Genomic DNA, 24,595 nt, shown 5'->3' with positions numbered 1-24,595 from the left:
GAATTTCCTGTTTAATTGTCGTTTTTCAGTGCAAAAAGTTGAAAGACAATCACGCGTGGTTCGTAGACACCGTGTCGCTCTTCAAGCCGCCGAACGAGAAATCGAAGGACGCTTTGAACTCACAGAAAGTGATAATTGGCTCTCACGAATTAAATATACGCCCTGATTTGAAAGAAAATGCGTTGCGAATCAGCTCCTACTTGGTAAGTTTAGTTGGTTTAACAATATATTCTGTTCCCGCACTCTTTTTTCTTCGTCTTTTTTTTAATTGTTTCAGGGTTGCTATGTTCGTTTCAGGGTTTAGATGAGGTGCAATCGTACATTCTTGTGGATAGGTCTCTGGAGAGCAACAATGTAGACTTTGATTCTATTGTTCGAGACTCTCTACACGCGGTTAGTAGATTTTTATACTCCTCTGTGTCACCTGGATTCGGGTTTCTGAAAGAACCTGGAGCTATTTTCATTCTGTGTTGTATGACTTGGTGGTTGTCCTAGAATCGATATTCAATCAATGACGTCAATGTACCGATACAGGTTTTTATGAGAGCTAAACCACGTAATGCTTATTGCCACTGGGTAGCAGAGGGGCAAACTTTTATTTTATTAGAATTGAAATTTAGTGAATTTGGGAATGAGGGTTTAGACTCTGAAACAAATGCCAGCATTACACAATAGGTTTCCTTGTGGAGGAAAACTTCACCCTCTTTAGGGTTGAGGTCAAGCAGCTGATATCTTTTTCCTTCAACCCGTAAGAGTCATAATAACTTTTACATATAACTTTCTTCTGCATAATACCACCAAATTATGACATGTGCTTTGAAATATGCCTCTTTTTGTTATCATATCATATGCAACATGAGTTGATGTTTATCATCTCCTATCTGCTTGATGGATCTTGACTTTGTCATGTTATCACCTCATATTTTCCCTTAAAGATACAATTGATTCATTAAAGATTTGATTCGATCCTTCTTGTTATAGAATATGAATTTTGAACCCTCCTTTGCAGCTTCATTAGCTTGATTAATTTTGTTTTGGGTGTAACAAGTTTCCTAACTATGTTGATGAGTATCAGTGTTTTAAAAGGCGGGTTCGGAAACCGAGGCGCTTGACTTATTTGAGGTGAGGCGTAAGCCTCGAGGCGTAACGAGGCGTAAGCCTCGGTAAGAATCAACAAAAAAACATATATGCTTAATCTAAAATGTACATGTACACATTCAAATATAATCATATCAATTTATCAATTTATGAAGACATAACTCCATCCATCATCAATTCAAGTGATCAGCAGAGAAACTTGGAGTTGGACGCAGATTAGAGAGAAAGTCTAATTGAATAAAGTCTTCAAGAATCAAAATAAATCAATTACTTCCAGCCATTCTCAATATGCTAAAGCTACATGTCTAAAACTAGTGGGTGTTGTGTGGATGACAGGATTTGAAATCTGTCAAAATTATCACCGCAAGTATCTTATATACTAAACGAACATTTTTTTTCATTCTAGTTATCCTATGAAAGATGGAACTCCTCCAAGCCAGCTTCACATGCTCGCTTTGCAAATATTAGCAAGAATAATAAGAAAACAGAATTAATCAAGATCTGAAGACTGAAAATCGTACCTTCTATTCAAGATCTAGGGCACAAGTCGCACAACACCAACAGAGAGTTAGAGAGAGAGAGAGTATGTATGAAGCTGAAAATCGATTCGATTCGATTCCTTGGACGATTTGTTTGCTAGAGAGAGAGAGTCTTCGAGAATTTGTCTCAAGAATCGTCGTCGTCGGTTGGAATGGCCTCGCTGGGTTGTTTGTGTTTTTGTTCTTTGTGGGCGTTGCTTTTGATAAGTTGTGGTGTGTCAACAATTACGCCTCATACGCCTCGAGGCGTACGCCTCAGGCATATGAGGCGTATGCCTCACAGGCCTTTATCAAGGGCGTACGCCCTGAGGCAACTCGAAGGCGCCTCGCCTTGAGGCGCGCCTCAGGGCGTACGCCCTGACCGCCTTTTTAAACACTGAATTGGGTATAGTGCATCCAACATATTGATAACTGTCAAGAATTACTTATCTCTTCACGTCCATTACTAAGTATTCTCCTAATTGTTCTCCACTTTGAGTAGAGATATCCATGATCAGGGCTTTGTCACCAAAATTGATGTAATTGTAAAAGGTAAACACTTGGGCGATTAGAATAAGGGTTATTAGATCTTGGAATTTGGAAGTTAGGATGATGTGATTTTTAAAATTATCACATGCGAATGTGTGGCCTATAGGGGTAGAGTTTTGCGGGTAAGGTCTGCATACATCCTACCTGTCCCCGGACCCCAACCACTGTTGGAGACTTGTGCACGGGAGTTGTTTACTTTATCACTTCTCCCTGTACTTAATCTATCATATTGAGTCTGCAAGAGGAATTCCTTTAATTATGGAATATTGGAATGACCACTGGACTTGGCAAGCCTGTTTGAAGAGTGTTCCCTCTTTTCTGTCTATGGAGACTGAAGAACTCTTTCACAAGTGACCTACTCAATATCATCACCCATGACACTTCTTGGGATATTGTTTTCAATAGAACTGCACAACCCTTGGAGATGGAAGACTTAATTTTTGGTTGCACATCTACCCCCAAGCCTTAAGTTAACTCTTATCTGGAAGATAATATCGGTTGGACACCCTCTAATCCTGTATAGACAACATCTTCAATGTTAGATCTTATTACCAAGTGCTCACTGAGGCAGACTTCAACACGGCAAATCATCAGTACCTCATGCACTGCCTAACAATATCTATTGGGCTCTAAAGGTATCCGTTTTATTTTTTTGTGAAGCTGTTTGGGGCAGAATTTCAACCATGGATAATCTGCAGAGAAGGGTTTGATTCCTTGTCGACAGATTTTTTTTTATAGAAGCAACGTCAGGAATCAGTTAGACGCCTTACTCCACTGCTTAGAAAACAGAAGACACCTTACTCCCTTGGACTAGAACAATTTAGATTACAATGTTGCGGGTACAAATTGGTGTCTCATTGAACTATAGTTGGGGAAGTACTTGCCCATAGCTCTTTCTGTAGAAACATATGTAACAAGAAGATATTCCAGACCATCTCTTTGGCTATTTTATGCTTAATCTGGAATAAAAGAGGACAAATTTAAGTCCTCCAAATAATTAGCACCGCAACCTAGAGGGTGTGAATTCAATTTCTGGAAACATCCTCTTTACTGTATGGTGGTAAGATTACATAAATGTTAACCTTCCTGATCTCACCTCCATTGTAGGAAACTTTTGTATGGGAGTTGTTTTCCCTATACCTTTTACATTAAAGTTTCCCTCCTCGTAGTATGGGTTTCACCAAAAGTTAGTATGTAATGTCAAGTCTTCTATTTTCTTTTTCAACTGGGGGAGGGGGGTTGGAGGAGGTTTACTATTTTGATTTTGATTTTTTATTCAATATCTGCTATTTACTTATGAACTGATACTTTTCATGCTTTGGTTTGATGATTATGTTCGAGATTTGCTAGTTGTGTGGCTAATCCCAAGCGATGACGTAAGGCTTTTTAATAAAATTATTGCATTCTGTTGTTATGCAGATTTTGCTTTGTTATTACGTTGAGCGACAGTGCTTGCTGAAGTGTACCAGGCAGATTCTCATGCATGCTTGTGAGTATTAGAGTATATTATTTGGCTGTTCTAATTCTCAATTTTCTTTGTCTGTTACCTTTTCTCCTGATGCTCTTGTTTATTGAGGTCATTTGATGGTTTTACAATTTGAACCGGAACGTATATGATCTTTTAGGTGCTTGACTGATGCTTTTGCTTTCCTAATTCGCATAATACTCTTTATGGTGCAGTATTTGTTGGGAGTAACTTTAAAGAAGATAATGTAGTCAAGGAGGAGGCACAAAAGCTGATTACCGATGGATTAGAAAGCCAAATGATCTGTGTCTTGGAGAACCTTCTATCTTCCACTCATCCAGAGCAAATGGTATACTTATAATGAAACTTTGTAGTTTGTACCCCTTAATAAAATCTTTCTTTTGCACTAAAAAAGAAAGAAAGAAAGAAAGTGGCGTACTGTATGACATATCATTATGAGAAATTTTATCTATTACTATAGCATACAATATGGCTTCATAGGATTTGGGAGAGTTTATACAGAGAAATGAAGGTTTCGCCCTGAGCGCTATTACCCTTCTATGATTACCAAGATTGCATCATATGTTTTCAGTTATTCATATTTTGATAACAGCCACAAGGAGTTGTATCAGCTTATTGTAATTGCTATTTTTTTTTTGCTTTTCATGGAATGTATGTATGACATTAAGAATGCATCTATTGTGTAATAAAATGACTTGCACAGTACTTCTATTGCTGATTTCATGTATGACTGACTCACTTAAAGGGCCAAGCTAACCATGGTCTGCCATGCTATTTCCTATTTTGACTACTGCTTGTTGTTTTTCTCACGTTTGACTGCTTGTAAGTTCAATTTAGTAGTATATTTCATGATTTGCAGTAGAATATTTTTTGCAATTGAAAAATAAATAGGAGAATCGTTTATATTTGCAATTTGAGACCTATGCTTCTGATTGTTTGTCATGTTTGAGGCTTTTGACACTTTGTGCGGATTGTGGAAATGTTTTTTAGGATGTTGATCTTTTCACTTTATGGGCTGAGGAGACACTGACTGAAGACAATTTGGTTTTGGAAATTCTATTCCTTGTGTATTACGAGTCATTTTGTACTTGTACTGGTGAGAAGTGGATAAATTTATGCACGATCTATAAGGTATACTGCTACCTCCCAAGGATAGTCAATTTTCCCAAAAGTTAAGTCCTAATTCTTATTTGTTATGGCTCAGGGAATTATACTTGGTTCTTATAACATTGAGAAGCTAGCAATATCGACTGAGGCACTGCAGTCTACTTATGATGCCAAAGTTCAGTTGCTACTCATACTTATCGAATCCCTGGACATCAAAAATCTTCTACAAATGGTTCACGATGCGTTGCCTTTCAGGTTTTAACTCTCTGTTAGTCCCATCTCATCGTATACCAGTGTAATTCAGAGAGTTCTTGTGAGCCATTTCTACGAAGAATAGTTTCTCTCTTGAATGCAAGGCCTGTCAACCTGGAAATACACAGATTTAGTATAACAGAGTAAATGTGACCCATCATGGTATTTTTGTTTTGGATGAGCACTAAATATCTATTGGTTTTCTCTATCTATCTAGAAAGACAAAAGTAGATGTTTCAACGGCTTGCAGATAGTACACAAATATTACGTAATGTTTGCCATGCTTTTAAGGTGTTTATAATGTTTATGGGTTATTATCGATTCTGTAAAGGTCCAACTTCTAGGGGATATAAACTGCTCTGCTAAATCGTTTCAGATCTCTCTCTTTAACTTTTGGTCGAATCATTTGTGTATTCGATAATGGATATCATATTGTGCTTCTGGCCGCTGCTTATCTTCCCAATTCATGTGACTGGGAGATATTTCCATGAAATGTACCGAGCTTCTAGTAAATCTAGTTTGCACTCTTTACTTGTTTTAGTTTCTTTTGAATGCTCTAATAACAGGGTTAACCACTTTGGTGTATGTTTTGGCTGTGGCTGTGGCCTCTGGGCATAGTTATATTGTTGCCTGTTTATAGAGGAGCTAAAATGAGAGTCCATTTTTTGGTGCCAAATTACACAGCACTTTATTTTAGTTTGAAGAATATCAGCGTGAACGTAGATTAGAAAATTAGTATTGTATAGTAAATGAGGATTGTAAAAGTGGCCAAATTTACAATATTGTGGGAGGTTCTTCTTTGTGGGGTGTTGAGATTAGATATAAATAGATAGGAAAGGATCAACTTGAGGCCTGTTTTTATTTTCTATAAATCACTTTATCTCTGAAATTTTGTGGGGGCTCTGTATGCTAACAGCCAGTGGTTCTGGTCATTGTCAGCACATAGTAAATGTTAATGATTTAATAGCTTGAGTTTTTTTACACTATATCAAAGTCTTTGTTGCTTATATGGTTGTTTCGCAGGGCGGGCAATTCAATTTTCTCTTTGACTGATATCCAACAGATTGATTCACTAATATCCAGTTTTAGTGCTTTTGAAACAAAAGAAGCTGGCCCGCTAAATCTGGCATGGGCAGTGTTTCTCTGTTTGATTACATCACTTCCGGGAAATGAGAGAAATGAGCTTATGGTATGTGATTTTGGTGACTTTTTTTTTTTGCTGGATGCCTGCACTATGCTTCTTAGCCGTGCTGACTTTATTTTTTTGCTGTTGGGGGGTTTCCTTAATTCTTAGGAATTTGATCATGTTGGCTATGTTCGTCAAGCCTTTGAAGCTGCTTCATTAAGTCGTTTTCTGGAAATTCTTCAAAGTGAGTTGTTAACGGCATCAGATGTAAGTCATCTTACTCTTGAGTTGTCTGTTTTGTTATGCTACCCAATATTTCATGTTTCTATCTAATTAGTGGGGTTTACACTTTAAATTATTACCTTGATCGTTTGCTCTTTAAATTATAACTCTTATCATCACAGGAATTAATTCTTTTTGCATCCAGGGACCTGCAGCTGGTTACCGAAGTGTCCTGCGAACTTTTATTTCTGCATTTATTGCATCGTATGAGATTAATCTTCAGGTAACAGCAGGTTGCTTGTTGTTTAGGTGGCTTGTGAGGCACCTCTTGGATTTTTTTAATTGCCCTGGTACTTCCATTTGCAGTTTGAAGACAGTACCCTCAACTTAATTTTGGATATTCTATGCAAGATTTACCAAGGAGAGGTTAGGATGTAAATTCTTTTTAGTAAAGTCAACAATTTCTATCATTTTTTAAGAAAATCTTGGTCCGGTATACTTATTTGTGTTAATTCCTAAGTCTTAGATTTTCTTTTCCATGGATCTTGGCAGGAGTCACTTTGTATCCAGTTCTGGGACAGGGAGAGTTTCATCGATGGTCCTATCCGGTGTCTTCTTTGCAACTTGGAAGGAGAATTTCCTTTCAGGAGTCTGGAACTTGTTCGCCTTTTATCAGCACTCTGCGAAGGAAGTTGGCCTGCCGAATGTGTGTGGGTGGACGTTTTTTCCTTGAACCTTTTGGCTTAAATTACATGTCCTTACCTTTTGCATATGCAATCCCTTTTTGATTTGGTAGAATATGTGCCAGAGCATGTACCTTTAAGGTGTAGTTGTGTTAGTCATTGCATGCAACTGGAACGTCAGTCAATGGGTGATAGTTGCTTTTTAATTTGGATGACTTGGCTATGGTGTCTGTTATTGTTTCACTTAAACATGTTCTGAGATATATGAAGTACAGGCAACTGTGATGGTTGTTGTGATATGACTAAAGCTTATCCTGCATTATATTAAAGTGCTTTCAGTACTATCTTCGTTTAACAGAAAAATCTATAGGAAACCAATAATTCGAATAGATGTCAGTGCGACAGTGCCTTACTAGAGGTAACTTGGTAAGGGGTGCAGACTTTTGAGTGATTAGATTCTTTTGAACTTACTTATAAGATATAAAAAAGCGATTTTTTTGTTGTTGAAATGCCTTGTGTAAACTATGTAAGTTTATGATATTCTGTTGAATAACATTCCTTGCTTCCAATAAATCATAATTTCCTTTACTCAAAAAAATTATTTCTTTGTTTGTTGATCGTTCTCAGTTATTAACTTATCATTACTCATTAAATTTTCCTTTTCCCCATCAACAGGTATAACTTTCTAGATAAGTCTGTTGGTATATCGTCCCTGTTTGAAATTACAAGTGAGGCCTTGGTGGATGACAATGCTCAGATTGTTGAAACTCACATTCCACTCCATATCCCTGGAATTGATGGTTTGCTCATTCCTAGCAAAACTCGTGGACATGTCTTGAAAGTCATTGATGGGAACACTGCTATCGTGCGCTGGGAGGTAGATGGACAAACTTTTCTGTACATTTTGCTATGTTCACCTATCTGAGAGGGGCAAAAAGGAATACTTATTTTTGGGTTTTACTAGCAAATTTGAGGATGAGATGATGGTTTTTCAGTGTATTATTGACCTAATGCTAGATATGCTGAAGGGATTGGTATCGTACTTAATATTAAAAAGATCTTTAATTAATTTATGCTTATTTTGTTTCCATGCACTGACTGGGAATGTTATATCTAAAAGTCTTGATTGCTGTAGATTTATACGACCATTTAGTTTTGTACTTAGAGATTACTTGTCATTTACTAGGTGCAACCTTTTTTTTTTGAGATGACATGATGCAGAGCAAATTGTACACCAAGTTTTTTTTTGAATTCTATGGTTGACTTGTTTCTCCTCTTGTTGTTATGTGATATCTTGCTTTTCAGTATCAACAATCCGGGGTGCTTGTATTGCTATTGCATTTGTCCCAGGAGCTTTATCTGGATAGCAATGAGGAAGTTCTTCTCACTTTTGATCTGCTCAGTCGACTTGTTTCCTTTAACATGGTAAGTTTTCTTTTCTCATTTCTCGTACTTATTTCGTAGTCTAGAAAATGTGAGTAAAACAAAGATTTGGTTAGTTTTACAGTTTTTAAGAATCCAAATTCCATATGCTATATGTACTTGTAAGCATTGGCATAAAATTGGTAGGCTTCATTGTATTTAAGGGATAATGTCAATTGAGCTCTTTAAATGGTCTTGATTGCTGTGAAGGAAGTATGTCATGATCCTATATTAATTTATATATATCGGTTTAAAATTTAATCTTTATTATTATCGTAAGCTAACAAGATTTGATTCACTAGACTCCAAGCTAATTTTTTTTTCCGAAAGTAGACTCCAACCTACCTTATTTTGTAATCAAATTTTGTGTCAATGTATTCTGTGAAGGCTGTATGTTTTTCTTTGATGGATATTGGCAACTCATTACATCTTCAAGCCACTCGAACAAATAGAGAAGTGGAGAAGAATTTTTGGTAATGAACTACCTTTTCCTATATTTTTCCTTATTTTCCTGTACTTTTAGGCAGATGGGTATACTTTCAATAGGTTTTCCCCCATCTAAAAGTTTTGCCTTTCTGTGGCTGCAGGGTGGTTGAGGTCATTTGCACTGTGATAAGAAATTTACCTCTTAATCCCTTTGGTGCTGCAGTCATGTCAAGGGGTGTCAACATATTGGCAAATTTATTGAAATGGTAATTAAATCCATTGTTTTATGGTGTCTTTATATGACTCTTACGATTTTTTTTGGTGAAGCATATAGGTCTATTTATTCCCAATTGATTCTTTTGTTGTGACACTTTGCCTAAGTAATTTTAGTTATGCTTTCAAGTTAATTTGCTTATGGATCATACTGTTCTACACACTACTAGTCATTGACATGCCTTCTCATTTTGGCAGCTCCCCCTCTCATGTTTCCGCCATTGCTCTGAAAGCAGATATCTTTGATATTGCCTCAAAGTCCAATGCCTTCAATGTGTGTTATAATGGCTCCTTGAGGTGAGTCTTTGAGTCAAGACTTCAGTTTGGTGTTCAGGTCTAGTAGTGCATGTTTGTGACTGTCAAATTTCACTTTCCTTTGGTGTATTGTGCTCAGACTTGGATTGGATTTGGTGCTGGTCATTTGTCATTGCTTTTTCTGGGTTTAGTTATATCGATGTGGTTATCAGTTTTTAAGTCTTCTTACAAGATGATTTTGTCCATTTTTTCAAGATACCCTTGCTTTGCTGTTTTAATGTGATGACCATCTAACATTTATGTTCTCAGATATGTTGCTGGTTTTATGCTAAACGTTTCTTCGTAAATAAAACTGTTGCTCGTAACAACTGACATTTATGTATTGATAACTAGATTTATCAAATACAAAAAATGTATTGGTAACTATACTTATGAAAAAAAAGAAGCATTGGTACCTAGGCTGAGCCAAAAGTGAATCTGGGATCCGTAATTTTGTTTTTAACAAGAAAACCTCCTTGTATTTGAAGGTTTCTTTGACAATGAAATATAGTTTTTATCTGTGGGTCCATCATCGCCACTAGAGGAAAGAGAAATTGGAGTACGTTTATTTTTTTTTTCCCTTTGTCTTATTTGAACAAGTGATAGATGTGTATTTCATATTGGCTATAAGGTATATTTCGTCAGGGAGAACTAATGCCCAGTGAAGTATAGCTAAAATATTTTTCATTCAATGACCAATTACGGAAGATTTAATATAATATTTATGGTTTGATTCCCTTATTCCTTATTTATCGTGTCTAGTGGGTCGTGGCTGTTATCCGGAAAGCTTGCAAAGATGCTTTTAATTGACTGCGAGCAGAATGATTATGACTTCCCATTAGCTATATCAGGTATGGTATTTTTATTTACATGGTAATGCTGGTATGCCTAGTATGTTACGTTGCTACCATTGCGCTTCTTCTTTTTACTGTTTCCTGCAGTATTCTTTCTTCCCTTTTCGTAATTAGAAGTAGTCTTTTATCTGTTCTTTCTTTAATGAAACTCATTGCACTTGTAAAGCTCTTTTCTATTGAAATCAAGCAATTGCATGTTGATGATTGCATAGCCGTTAGTATGTTAATACTGTTAGGTTAACCTGGGTCTTTGCCTCTATATATCAGGTAGTATTTTGGTGAATCTGAGAATTACCTACATTCAAAACTCAAAACAGTGAATAAGTCTGCACGAACACTTTTTTTTGTTTTTGAATGCAAAAGAACTTTATTAAAGGGGCACTGAGGTGCAACCCTTACAAGAGAGATGAGGAACATGGCTGAAAAGAAAAAAGAAAAAACAACATAAATGAACTAATCAACTTCAGGCTGAAAGAAAAAACAAGTAGAGCCTGAAACAACAAGGCTGCATGAACATGACAATGCAATGTTTTGTTAAGCTAGTACATGACGTGGAGCCGTGGAGGTGGAAAGCTCTCTCTGCTGGAATGGAGGTGGAGAAGTCTTTCTGTGGAATTTGTTTTGCGAGATTTCTCTTTGATCACCAGCATTTTATTTGGCATTGTTAAAATAAAATATTGATAATATTGATTCAAATTATTCAATATATTGCGTAGTACAAAGAGAGCCCTTATATAGTGTGAATGGAGACAGTTAAACCTAGAGACTAAGGAAATTTAGAAATAAAGGAAAACCTAAATCAATATAAACTGGGAAACTAAATCATAATAATATATTCTAACACCCCCCCTCAAACTCAACATGGTAGCACAATATTGAGCTTGCAAACGAAGATCTTTTACTGCAAGAAGAGACTACTGGATGGTTGATTGACTGCAACTCCAACACACAAAAAAATTGTTGAGTGTAAGAAAAAGTCTCTACGAACTACTTATGTAGGAAAACTTCCAAGGAGCGAATCAGGACTTAACACCAATGACAGAAGGAAATTGCGACAAATCAACTAATGAGTAGAACTTTCAGGCGGCTTGTGGCGGTGCTTATGGCAACGTTGTTTTGAGCATATTGGCACTCTCTGGACCTTTCCCTTGAGTGAATGGCCGGAAAATAGGTTGCTAAGTTTCCAACAGCGGGAATCCAAGGCCATAAGGTCGGAGTGGTCGCCTGAGTTGATGCAAGGCGGAACCATGAATGGACACACCATTGATGATTGCACAACAGGTTCGAGGGATTGTGACAGAGACGAAAAAGTAGCAAACTGTTTTGTAACAGGAGGTGGTCAAGAGAAATTGCCGATCCATAATACTAATATCGAAAATGAGAAAACAAAAGTATCGATGGTGTTGCCACCGCCCTCGAAAGTCAGCGAGGGAAGCAACAGCACAACGAAAAAATGTATGTTCTACACTAAAGACACAAACCCTAGCTCCGATACCATGTTAAAATTAAATATTGATAATATTGATTCGATATGTTGCATAGTACAAAGATATTCCTTATATAGGGTGATAGAGGCAAAGTCAAACTTAGAGAGTAAGAAAATATAGAAATAAAGGAAACATAATCAAAACCTAAATCAACATAAACTAGGAAACTAAATCATAGTAACATATTCTAACAGGTAACCTTAGTTAACGAAAACAGCCGAATAAATGCCCTAAAATATCATTACACGAAAAATAAAGGGCCATGGCCGTAGGGAAGATATATGAATTGTTGTATATCGCTTCTACAATGTCAAAAGGTGTTGATCCTATCAAATTTCCATTGTCAAGGATTTGTTAATGTTGTAATAGTGAATAGGTCTTACTCTCACGGTTGTGAGAGTTGTTTATTTATAGCACTAGAGACAAACCCTACTGGTATTACATCAAGTGGGCTGGGCGCAATACTAATATATTATAACACTTTCCCTCAAGCTGGAGCATATATATTTATCATGCCCATCTTGTTACAAATGTACTCAACTCGACTCCCAGCTAAAGCCTTAGTAAAGATATCACCCAGTTGATCCTTTGTGTTTACATGCTTCAGAAAGATATCACCTGATTCGAGTTTGTCTCTAACAAAGTGACAGTCAACTTCGATGTGTTTCGTACATTCATGAAACACTGGATTAACTGCAATATGCATAGTTGATTGACTATCACACCATAACTTAGCAGGTCCAGACACTGAAACTCCCACCTCCTTGAGAAATTGCCGTAAATAAGTCACATCACTCGTGACATGAGCAAGCGCCCGATATTCTGACTCAGCAGTAGAACGTGCGACAACATGTTGCTTTTTACTCTTCCAAGACACCAAATGGCTACCAACAAACACACAGTAACCCGTGGTGGACTTCCTATCATAAGGAGATCCAACCCAATTTGCATCCGAAAATTCCTCAATAGAAAATCCTTCAAACCCCTCAACAGAAAAACCATCAATGGATAATTTGTCACCTTGCTTGTATCCATGATTACTATAAAGCAAACCCCTACTCGGATGAGCTTTAATATATCTCAAGATATGAGACACAGCCTCCCGATGAGGTACTTGAGGGCTAGATAAAAATTGACTTACAACACTCACAGAAAATGCAATATCTGGTCGGGTGACCGCTAGGTAATTCAACTTACCCACCAACCGTCTATAACGATCTGGATCTGAATATATTTCACATTCATCACGCATTAGTTTCACCCCCGAGAGCATAGGGGTATCACTCGGTTTTGTGTCACTCATACCACAATCACGTAGTAGATCAAGTGCATACTTCCGTTGGGATAAGAAAATCCCACGCTTACCACGCATAACTTCAACTCCCAGAAAATACCGAAGATGACCAAGATCTTTAGTTTGAAACCTACTCTGAAGAAAGACTTTCAAGGATGCAATCCCTGCACTATCACTAGGGATGTCAATTTTATCCGTACCCGGTGGATATCCGCTTATCCGCACCATTGGGTACTGATACGGGTACGGATAAATGAGTAAAATTAGTGGATATGGATATGAAGATCTTTATCCAAGCGGGTGCGGGTATGGGGGAGCACTCCCATTTACCCACTACCCGTTTACCCGCCACAAGAACACTTTTAGTCCTACCTAATTAATTGGTGGTATTGAGGTATTCTCATGCATTGATCTTATTCAAAACCGGAAACCCTATTGGCCGGGTAAGTGGGTGCGGGTACGGGTATTTGGCGGTTATTATCCGCCCATTAACTGTTAAATACCCTTTCGTAAATGAAATTAGCGGGTACGGATGTTTGACGGTTATTACCCGTGCCCGGCGGGTGCGGATATGAAGGGTCTTTTGCAAAATATTAGCGGGTAAATGGCGGGTACGGATTTGGACAAAATTTTTGTGGGTAGTATATGGATATCAAATATCCGTCCGCTACCCTACCCGTTGCCATCCCTAACTATCACTGCCAATAATGATAATATCATCAACATACACAACCAGAAGAATATGCCCTGTTCCAGATTTACGATAAAATACCGAACGGTCTTTCATTGATCGGCGAAGACCAAACTCCAAGACAACTGAACTAAACTTCCCAAACCACGCTCTAGGAGACTGCTTCAGGCCATATAATGATTTCTTTAACCTACATACACTCCCAGACTCCCCCTGAGCAACAAAGCCCGGAGGTTGCTCCAAATACACCTCCTCCCGCAAGTCACCATGAAGAAACGCATTTTTCACATCTAGTTGATGTAAAGGCCATCCCAAAGAAGCAGGAAGAGAAATTAAAACTCGGACCGAAGCTAACTTAGCAACGGGAGAAAACTTATCAGTATAGTCAATACCATAAATTTGAGCATACCCCTTCGCAACTAAGCGAGCTTTTAATCGATCAACGGATCCATCAGGTTTCATTTTAACCACATATACCCATTTACACCCAATAGCCTTTTTCCCTGGAGGTAAGGAAACTATATCCCATGTTTTATTAAGTTCAAGGGTAGACATCTCCTCTTGCATGGCCTGTCGCCAACCAGGAGAAGATAGAGCCTCGGAAAGAGTCTGAGTAACAGAGACAGAGTCCAAGGCAGAGATAAAAGCTTGCACAGATGAAGAAACACCAGCATAGGAAATATGTGCAGAAAGAGGGTATTTACCACAACTCCGTCTTCCCTTGCGCAGGGCAATAGGTAAATCAGCATCAGAGGGATCAGACGTCGAAGCATCAGATATAGCAGGGGGTGGTGCTGGATTCGCAGGAGTGCTCGATCCAAACACACGACGGGGACCACGGGTATATGTTTGAAATGGAGCAGAAGGAGCAAAAGCTGTGGTAACACGAATAAGATCATACCGTAGGACATCATCAATGGAAGATTCAAAGACACCGGAGGATGGGGAAACGAAAGAGAATGGAGATGACTCATTGAATGACACATCAGCGGAAACCAGATACCTCCCCAACTCAGGTGAGTAACACCTATTGCCACGCTGGACAAACGAATAACCCAAAAAAATACAACGAAGACTCTTTGGATCTAACTTTGTCACATGAGGACGGATATCCCGAACATAACAAGTGCGTCCAAAAATCCGCAAGGGGAGAGAATGGAGAGCTAAGTGTGGTGACAACACCTTAAACGGAATCTCCCCTTGAAGAACAGAAGAAGGCATTCGATTAATAAGATAAGTTGCAGTTAAAACCGCATCACCCCAAAATACTTTCGAAACTTTCATATGAAACATTAGTGCACGTGCAACCTCCATTAAGTGTCTGTTTTTACGTTCGGCAACCCCATTTTGCTGGGGGGTATCGGGACATGAAGATTGATGAATCAAACCATGTGTAGCAAAGAAGGATTGAAAAGAGGATGAGAAATATTCACAGGCATCGTCACTTCTTAATACACGAATAGGAACAAAAAATTGAGTACGAATCTGAGGAAAGTAGTCATAAAATATTTTAAAAACCTCAGATCGATCACGCATAAGAAATAACCATGTGACCCGAGAAAAATCATCAACAAAGGTAACAAAAGAACGAAAACTTGATTTCGATAAAACTGGGCAAGGCCCCCAAATATCCGAATGGACTAAATCAAATGGAGTAGTAGCTCGTTTATTAACTCGAGGTAAATAAGACGCGCGATGGTGTTTAGCAAATTGACATGACTCGCAAAATATATCAAAAACAGACTGAAGTGAAGGATACAAACGCTTTAGACTAGACATAGCAGGATGACCGAGACGACAATGAACTTGCAACGACATTGAGGGAACAGTGGAACAGGTGAAAGAAGAATAATCCGGATCAAGTACATAGAGCCCCCTGGAGTGAGACGCCCCCTACCAATCATCCGCTTCGTCGAAAGATCCTGAAATTCACAGAATGAGTCATAAAAAGTCACAGAACATTTTAGATGCCTTGTAAGTGCACTAACTGACAATAAATTATAAGGCAAAGCTAGTAAATGCAAAACAGAGGATAACTTGATAGCCGAAGTCGGAGAAGCTTTCCCAACACCACACACAGGAATATATGATCCATCAACATCCCTGACTGCAGGGTGACTAGAAGTCGATGAATGATCAAAAAGTATACTCGTGGCACCAGTCATATGGTCAGACGCCCCAGAATCAATGACCCAAGCTCGCGAAGAAGCACTCAAATATGCAACGGAAGATTCAGATTGTGTAACACCTGCTGAAGGCATCCTCTGATTAGCTAGCAGACGAGAATACTCCTCAATCGAGAGACTCACACGTCTAGCGTCAACAGCATGAAAAGATGGAGCTAGTGTCGTCATAATGCTTTAACCAATCTTAGGAATTTTACACCCGTGCTTTACAAAGCCAAACCAACAAACCAATGCTCTACAGAGCCAAATCAACAAATGAACCAGTGCTTTACAAAGCCCAATCAACATACTAATGCTCTACAGAGCCAACTCAATGAACCAGACACCAAATCGAAATAGATATCAACAAGGACAAATCATGTCCAAAAGAAGACCATATTGCTGCCGGAAAGGCCCAAAAAACCACCTGAAAAGAGCCCAGAAGATGATGGGAAGAAGAGCTGGAAACTGTCCGAAAACCAGAATTTTAGTTCACGACTTGCGTGTTATAGCTCCGATAAAGAAAACCCTAAAGAAAACCCTAAAGCTCCGATACCATGTTATAATAGTGAATAGAAGGTCTTACTCTCACGGTTGTGAGAGTTGTTTATTTATAGCACTAGAGACAAACCCTACTGGTATTACATCAAGTGGGCTGGGCCCAATACTAATATATTCTAACAGTTAATATGGCTTGCAACCATTCAAAATGATTCGCCTCCCCCAAATGCCTTCTCATGTGATTACCATCTTACTCGGTGTCTTTGGACTCTGAATGTTTTGTGGTTTTGAAACATATGGTTCTTGAATTGTGTTCATCTTTTTGATATTACGATTTTGAATTGCTTCTGCTTGAATTGTAATTGTCATCATCTAAGGTTTGATTGAAAACATTTTAGGTTCTGCTTCATGAATATATTAGAGAAATTAGTTGGAACCGACTACAAGGATTCTCATTAGCAATTCATTCAGATAAAGCCGAACCCTTCTCCCATCCAATAGTCTCTACCGATCCTATGCAAACAATGTTCTTCTTACCATTTCTGTCATGTTATTTTTTTACCACTATCGTCTTTTGTATTGTCTCATTCTTGAATTTCTCAACTTTTCACACTTCTACGCCAACATTTCTACATTGCCTATGTCCAAACCATCTTTTAGATGTTTCTTGCATTTTGAGTTCAGGGACCTTCAATTTTTTGCCACACATAGCCTAGATCAAGTAATTTCTTTTTTTATTTTTATTTTTTATAAATTCCATTATTCAATGCAAATTCTAATTACCGCAGTGGTCATTTTTCGAGCATATAGTCGGATTGTCTCTTAAAAACATGACATTTTGTACATAAAATATTTTGGCGGGTCATTGCTGATATAAGTAGAATTGTCAATTTAGCTAACTTATTCTGTAATATCTTAATTATATTTATATTTTGGATGTGTAAAAGTACAATATTTTTATTCTTGCAGTATTGCACTTCACCATGCAGCTTCTTGAGGCAGGATTGGAGAATGATTTTCTTTTGGCTTTGATTGCTTTCACGGTGCAATATATACTAGTTAATCATGAGTACTGGAAATACAAGGTGAAGCATGCTCGGTGGAAAGTAACACTAAAGGTTTGTACCATTTGTTTTTTCTGTTTAATGACAGGATTGGAGATAAGGCCATGTGAAATATAGAGAGATTAATGCAGTGGTGCATAGTTGAAAATGTTTCAAGTAGAAGATACTAGAAAGACATGGAAGTGATAATCGAAGATAAACTAAAGGGTGCCTGATACAAAGAAAATGAGAGAATGAAGAAAACAAGGAGTAGCTGCAGGTCACAGAGAGATTGTACTCATTTAGGCATATTATTATTCGAAGTATATAGGGTTACAACCAAGGTAGTCAAAATCGCGCTTATGCTCGTAAAATCGCTCGATCTTACGATCTTACCTAAGATTTCGAGTAGAATAGTGGTAAACTCGTTGCCACATCAAGATCGACGCAGATCGCGCTTAAACTCGTTAAAATCGTTAAAATCGCGATTTTATACACGATTTTAACGATCTTGAGAACTGTCCTTATAAGCCTATGTGTTAGACTGGGCCTTATTTTTTGGGCCAATTTTTATTATTCTGAGTTCTATTATTATTCTGGCCCAATTCAACCTTAGCCCAAGTTCTTATGTTATTATGGCCCAATTCAACCTTAGCCCAAGTTTTTATGTTATTCTGGCCCAATTCAACCTTAGCCCAAGTTCTTATACAGCCAAGCCAACTCCTTATTACAGTTCGTGAAATTTCTAACCTAGAATACTTCATCGACTGAGAACTGAGAAGACGCCGACAAGTGGTCCTGGAGATGATGCAATAGTGATCTGATACTGAAGTTTCTCTTGACTCTGTGACTATTCTACACCTCGACCATTCTGGTATGCAGTTCTTTGATTTTCAATTAATAAAATGTCAACTTCTGGTTCTGGAAATGCAACTGCAAGTATTAGGAGAAAAAATGCTTCAGGGAGTAGAAATGATATAGGATGGGAATATGGTATTGAGGTTGGTCATGATGCAAAGAAGGTGCAATGTAAATTTTGTGCCAAAATTAGCAGCGGAGGTATATATCGTTTTAAGCATCACCTTGCTTGTACAAACGATAATGTAGGAGCTTGTCGAAGTGTACCCGATGATGTGAGGAAGAGAATGTTGGAGATTTTGTCTCAAGGTATGGAAGCTAAGGAAAGGAAGAGTTTGTTGCGTCAACATGAAATTGGGAGCTCAGTTAGTGAAACACCACCTGAGTCTCAAACTAGGATGACATCAGCTATGTATAAGGGTAAAGGGAAAAAAAATTCTACTCAAGTGACCATGAATGAGCTATTCAAGAAAGATTTGAGAAAAAGTGCATGTAGAAGTATTGGGAGGTGGCTTTACACTTGTGGTATTCCTTTCAACACAGTCAGAAGTCCAGAGTTCACAAAAATGTTTGAAGAGGTAGCTAGACATGGTCCTGGTTTTAAAGCTCCCTCTTACCATGAAGTTAGGGAGACTATGCTCAATGAGGAAGTGAAGGAGACGAGGGATTACATTGAGATACATAAGGCTGAATGGAGAAGAGTAGGGTGTAGCATTATGTCTGATGGCTGGACAGATAAAAAGAGGAGAACAATATGCAATTTCTTGGTGAATAGTCCTAGAGGGACTGTCTTTTTGGAGTCCTTGGACACGTCAGATTTTTCAAAAACAGCACAAAAATTTTTTGAGTTGTTGGATAGGGTTGTTGAGGAAGTTGGGGAAGAAAATGTTGTGCAAGTGATTACTGATAATGATGCATCTTATAAGGCGGCAGGTTCATTGTTGATGGAGAAGAGGAAACATTTATTTTGGACACCATGTGCAGCACATTGCATAGACTTGATGTTGGAGGATTTTGAGAAGAAATTGAAGGTCCATCGTGTGACTATCAAACAAGGTAGGAAGATAACCACATACATATATTCCAGAACATTGCTCATTTCCATGTTGAAACAGTTTACCGAGGGGAGAGATTTGATTAGACCTGCTGTTACTAGGTTTGCTACGGCATATTTGACTTTAGGATGCCTTAGTGAACACAAGGGTGCATTAATGACTATGTTTTCATCTTCAAAGTGGAAGGAAAGCAAGTTTGTACGCACTGAAGAAGGGAAAGGGGTTGAAAACATTGTACTTGATAGTAGATTTTGGAGAGATGTTGGCATATGTCTTAAGGCTGCATTACCATTGATGAAAGTGCTTCGCTTGGTGGATTCGGATGAGCAAGCCGCTATGCCTTTCTTATATGAAGAGATGGATTGTGCAAAGGAGAAAATTCAAGCTAATTTCAATAATGTGGCAAGAAAGTTAGTAAATTTAGTAATTTTTCCATACCATATGCATTGTAATTTTTCAAATACTAATTATTTTATTTTTTGGTTGTAGTTATACGCCTATTTGGAAGATTATTGATGAGAGGTGGACTAAGCAACTTCATAGGCCATTACATGCTGCAGCCCACTATCTAAACCCCCGAATTCATTATCGTCCAACCTTCAATCCTAATGATAAGGAGGTTAAAAATGGGTTGTTTGATAGCTTGGATACGTTGGTGAAGGAACGAAATGAAAGAAATACAATAATCTCACAGCTTGATATATTCCATCATGGTCAATGTATGTTTTCTAGGATTGATGCTAGGGATTTATTAGAGAAAAAGCATCCTGCTGATTGGTGGAACACTTATGGAGATGATGTTCCCGAACTTCAAAGATTTGCTATTCGAGTGCTTAGTTTAACTTGTAGCTCTTCTGGATGCGAGCGTAACTGGAGTGCATTTGAGATGGTAAGATTCGAGTTTATTTTTTAAGTTTGTTTGTTAAATGTTAGGAACTTCAATACTTCTCAATTAACTCATTGTGTGGTTTTAGGTTCATACCAAGAAAAGGAATCGTCTTCACCAAAAGAAGATGAATGACTTGGTGTTTGTGATGTACAATTCCAAATTGAAGAATAAGAAATTTAGAAGTATGGAGTTGCCAACCTTTGAAGATATTGGTTCAGATAATGAATGGATCACGGAGGGAGGTGTGGATGTTCCTTCTCCTAATGAGGATGTCAATGCTCAAATTGTTGAACCGGTTGGAAATGATGGGATTCATGATATGACAATTGAACTTGATAGCAACCCAATTGAGGATGAAGATATAGAAGAAAATGTGAATATGGAGGAGGGAGAGGGAGATGAATATAATGGGAGTGATGGTGGTGGGAGTGGTGAAGATGATGATCTTGATGATTTGTGTTAATTTATTAGTTTGTATGTTTGTTGTTGGAACATGAGATTGAATTTATGTAGCATGTGTTTAATTTTTAGTATGTTTGATTGTTAGAACTTTGAACATGTATGGCATTATCTAATTATTATTGCATTATGTTATTCTTGTTACATGTCTTAGGATTGCAAAATATGCTTATTTTTACATTGTATGTAAAATCTTACGATTTTACGATTCGATTTTGCGATTCCGATTTTACACCCCTTCTCCGATTCCGATCCGATCTTACGTTTTCACTACCTTGGTTACAACCAAATGTTTAAGGTACTCCTACTCTAAATACATCTAACGGAAACCCCTTGACAAGAAGTAAGCACATGAACTCTATAGGATTAGTTGAAAGTGTAGCTCTTGATATGAAGGAGTGGCGAAGGTGATTCATGTGATGGATCTTACTAATTTCTCATATGGATTGAAGCTGATGACATATTGTTTGGGATAAAGGCTTTGATTATGGTGATAATGTAAGTGATTCTGGTTCGTTTGAGAACTATTCTTTTAGAATCTGCATTTCCCTTTTTTTCCTCTTTCTTGCTATGATGGAAATCGTTATTATTAGTACATAGTAGACATGAATCATTATAACTTTATAATATATTGCATTTTTAAGCTGAGGTGACGTGTGAAAGCATAGCAGTCTACACTTCATAACATTTTATCACTTTGTATTTAAGTGGATGGTTGGCATAGTAAAGTGTTTTTACCGAATTCCTCAATCATAGTAGTTTGTATATACAAGATTGTCTTGCATTCTCTCGCTCTCTCCCTCTCTCCGACTTTGAGATTCTGCTTTTCATTTGTTTCAATTTAAAATTACAAATGATGAGGTTTCGCCAGTGATAATGTGCTGGATTTGGTTCAGGCAAGACTTACTCATAACGTCCTACCTAAACTTGGCACATGCTTTCTGTTCTTATCTTCACTGTCTGATTCAGAACAAGCGCGACTTAAATATAATTATGCGCTCAGTACATAGGTTTAAATGGCTTGGTAATAGGTTTTATAAACGTGAATGGCTGATGCCATCTATCTTTTTGATTCATGTACTTTAATGATACTTATCTTTAATAATTTTCTGAGTTTTAGGCACTTGAAGTGATCAAAACATGCATAATCTCAATCCCATACTATGAAAAGTTGGGCAGAGTCCTCCAGGATATGTTGCTAGCTGATTCTTCTGTCCACAGCACTCTCTTTCGAATCGTTTGCACAACACCACAAGCCTTAGAGGTCATATTTTTCTTCTTCTTTTTTTGTCTGTGTCTTCTATTTTGTCTTCTCAACTATTTTCTAAGGCTCACAATTTAGCTATAAATCATTGTTGTTTTATTTTCCTCACTATTCAGGGATTTTTTTCCTTCTGAACAGAACCTTTATATGAGCCGCCTCTTTGACCCAAAGGAGATTGAAGGCTTGCAGGTTGCTATAGCTTCTGTCATGAATATTTTATATCTCATGCTTTCCAAATTTTCTAAGGTATGTTTTGGAGACTAAGGTTTACATTTCTTATGCTTGCTGTTAATTATGAATTTTTCGGTATAATTTCTGAATTTTTTTCCTTTTTGTGATGTATAGTTAATAGATGCATCTGCATTGTTGGTTATCCTTCTCTTTCTTACTACAAGTTTTGCACAAGGATTACAAAGTTTAGTATACAGTCGTTCATTTTCAGGGTATGACATCCAGCCTTCCTATGTTTCACCAAGCCATTCTGTCACCTGCAGTCAGACCAATTTCCGTTCCTGCGGCTGTTATATCCTTGTCATCGTATTTTCGCTGTCCTGTGAGAACTTCCCCCACACTTCTTTTCTAATCATGTCTTGATAAATTTTTTTGGCTGCTGTTCCTGCTGTATGTTTATATGCTTTTCTCAGTGACTTCTGCATTTTCATTATTCTTTGCCTCTTTTCATTTGTTTTCTTCTATTTTCAGTTTTCTGGGGGTAGTGTTGGAGGAATGAAATGTGTATAGGCTTTTATGAATTTGTTTTCTGCTCACAGATTGTGTTTGTCAGGAGGCTGTTATATCTTCTTATTTTTTCATAGTTGATGAGTCATAAGAGTACAAGTTGTACGTTAAAGTTTCCATCAACTTAATTGAGGGTCTAGTATGTAGTTCTTTTGGTTATTTTTATATGCGTATTTGTGCATAAGTTCTTCCTTTTATTTTTATCTGTTATGCTTAAGGTTGGGGTGGTTTGGTAACTGGTTGTCTGAGCAAGTTCATACTTCATACAAGTAAATTGATTTTGGGTTTTGGATGTTTTAGCTCTTTTTGAATGCTACAATGCTTGTACCCATGTACTTATTATCTCTATCATAAGTTTGGTGTGGGCACAGTGATTATAAGATACAGGTTAGATTTACCCTGAGCGAGAGATAATTTATACCTCAAATGTTCCAAATTTTTGTTACTGTATCAGAAACACAAGGCAGCGGAAAGAAATGTCATGAAATGGCCGGACTTTTGCTTGGATAAGTTCGCTTGAGCTGTAATGGACTTGGTGATTTTAGTTGAGATGGCTCAATTGACATGTTGAACTAGCTTAATGAGTTGCTAATGGAGCAAAATCTTTGCAGACCTCCATTTACACTGATGCAGATGTATACTGATGAGCATGGTAGCATAAACGTTTTCAGGTGTCAGAAGTATACCTTTAGGGAGTATTTTATTGTAATAATGCATCGAGCTTTGATGTCACTAGACTCCACAAGCTGCAAATGCATTAATTTTTTTGGACAGTGTTGTATTCTATTCATTTCCTGCATAAATTGTATTAGCCGATTTTGTTGATTTTTTGCTCTCACTGTGGAGGATCCTTATTTAATTAATTATGTATTTCCTGCAGCCAATACAGGTTGGCTCTGCTAGACTACTTACCATGCTGTTGATTACGGCAGATTATGCACAACCTTTTTTGCATGGGAATGCATGTTTTAGTCTGGATGATAAGCAGGTCTGGCATTTTTTATTTATGAGCTTACCTTTTTAGCACCTCATTTTCTGCATGAGCATTTCTTTTTATTTCTTTAATTCTTATTTGATTTCTATAGTCTGATTCATCACTGATAAACTATTTTCTTTTAGATTGCAGATATTAGGTATTCTATTAACCGCATATTACTTGAGCAGTCAATGTGGAATGAAGACCTATTTTTGGCTACAATCAATGTGCTCACCGCTGCAGCGCGTTATCAGGTCTGTTGCTTTTTGGAGTAGTTATTGTACATGCATGTACTTTTTCTTTGTTCCCATTGCTTTTGTCTGGGAACTTTTTATCAAGCTATACTTCTGATCTTGTTTCAAGGATGATTCACTTTCTGCTTTTTTATGTTCTTATCCTGTTGATAATAAATTTTAATCTGACTAGTTGCCGCATATATCATTCCTATTCTTAGTGGTTGTCAGCCATTGTGGATCTTCCATATTCGTCCAAAGATATCATTGTGTATTTCTTTGGTTTTTTTTTTTTTTATCATTAGTTCAATTGCACAGGTGAACATGTGACCCAGTGGCAGGGGTATAGTCGCAGTGGTGCAACTTAGAGGTCACATGTTCAATTCCTAGAAACAATCTCTTCACATATTATGTGGGGATAACGTATGCGTACATCCTGCTTGTCCCTGACCACCGCCCTCTTGGGGAGTCTCGTGCACAAGAGTTGTTTACCTATCATCAGTTCAATTGCATTATTTCTCTGTAGAAAGCTGTCAACTTGTGTAGGCCTGATTTAACCAAATAACTTGGGGATTCTCTGTTCAACCATTGTTGTCATCTGGGCAAATAAGCACACGCTTCTGTCTTCAATG

The 24,595-nt window shown here is 37.6% G+C and overlaps 1 protein-coding gene across 2 annotated transcripts in view; it reads left to right on the top strand.

The window, feature by feature from the left end:
- LOC120001936 overlaps window positions 1–24,595 on the top strand; it is a 30,889-nt gene that overhangs the window by 247 nt on the left and 6,047 nt on the right. Inside the window, exons 2-24 of one of the 2 annotated variants that reach the window (XM_038850461.1) lie at window positions 30–203; window positions 298–393; window positions 3,585–3,654; window positions 3,846–3,979; window positions 4,642–4,782; window positions 4,856–5,013; window positions 6,034–6,199; window positions 6,305–6,403; window positions 6,564–6,641; window positions 6,725–6,784; window positions 6,911–7,068; window positions 7,717–7,918; window positions 8,347–8,466; window positions 8,851–8,936; window positions 9,051–9,155; window positions 9,361–9,459; window positions 10,219–10,307; window positions 17,418–17,566; window positions 21,873–22,016; window positions 22,155–22,262; window positions 22,459–22,569; window positions 23,635–23,742; window positions 23,874–23,984. In XM_038850461.1, coding sequence (XP_038706389.1) covers window positions 30–203; window positions 298–393; window positions 3,585–3,654; window positions 3,846–3,979; window positions 4,642–4,782; window positions 4,856–5,013; window positions 6,034–6,199; window positions 6,305–6,403; window positions 6,564–6,641; window positions 6,725–6,784; window positions 6,911–7,068; window positions 7,717–7,918; window positions 8,347–8,466; window positions 8,851–8,936; window positions 9,051–9,155; window positions 9,361–9,459; window positions 10,219–10,307; window positions 17,418–17,566; window positions 21,873–22,016; window positions 22,155–22,262; window positions 22,459–22,569; window positions 23,635–23,742; window positions 23,874–23,984 — 2,766 coding nt within the window. The remainder of the gene's footprint in view (window positions 1–29; window positions 204–297; window positions 394–3,584; window positions 3,655–3,845; window positions 3,980–4,641; window positions 4,783–4,855; window positions 5,014–6,033; window positions 6,200–6,304; window positions 6,404–6,563; window positions 6,642–6,724; window positions 6,785–6,910; window positions 7,069–7,716; window positions 7,919–8,346; window positions 8,467–8,850; window positions 8,937–9,050; window positions 9,156–9,360; window positions 9,460–10,218; window positions 10,308–17,417; window positions 17,567–21,872; window positions 22,017–22,154; window positions 22,263–22,458; window positions 22,570–23,634; window positions 23,743–23,873; window positions 23,985–24,595) is intronic. The other variant, XM_038850462.1, reaches the window with a different exon arrangement.

The sequence above is a fragment of the Tripterygium wilfordii genome, chromosome 7 (genome assembly GCF_013401445.1).
Source record: "Tripterygium wilfordii isolate XIE 37 chromosome 7, ASM1340144v1, whole genome shotgun sequence".
Taxonomy (NCBI): domain Eukaryota; kingdom Viridiplantae; phylum Streptophyta; class Magnoliopsida; order Celastrales; family Celastraceae; genus Tripterygium; species Tripterygium wilfordii.
The sequence above is the reverse complement of the archived record's forward strand: the minus strand, read 5'-3'. Positions and strand labels throughout refer to the sequence as shown.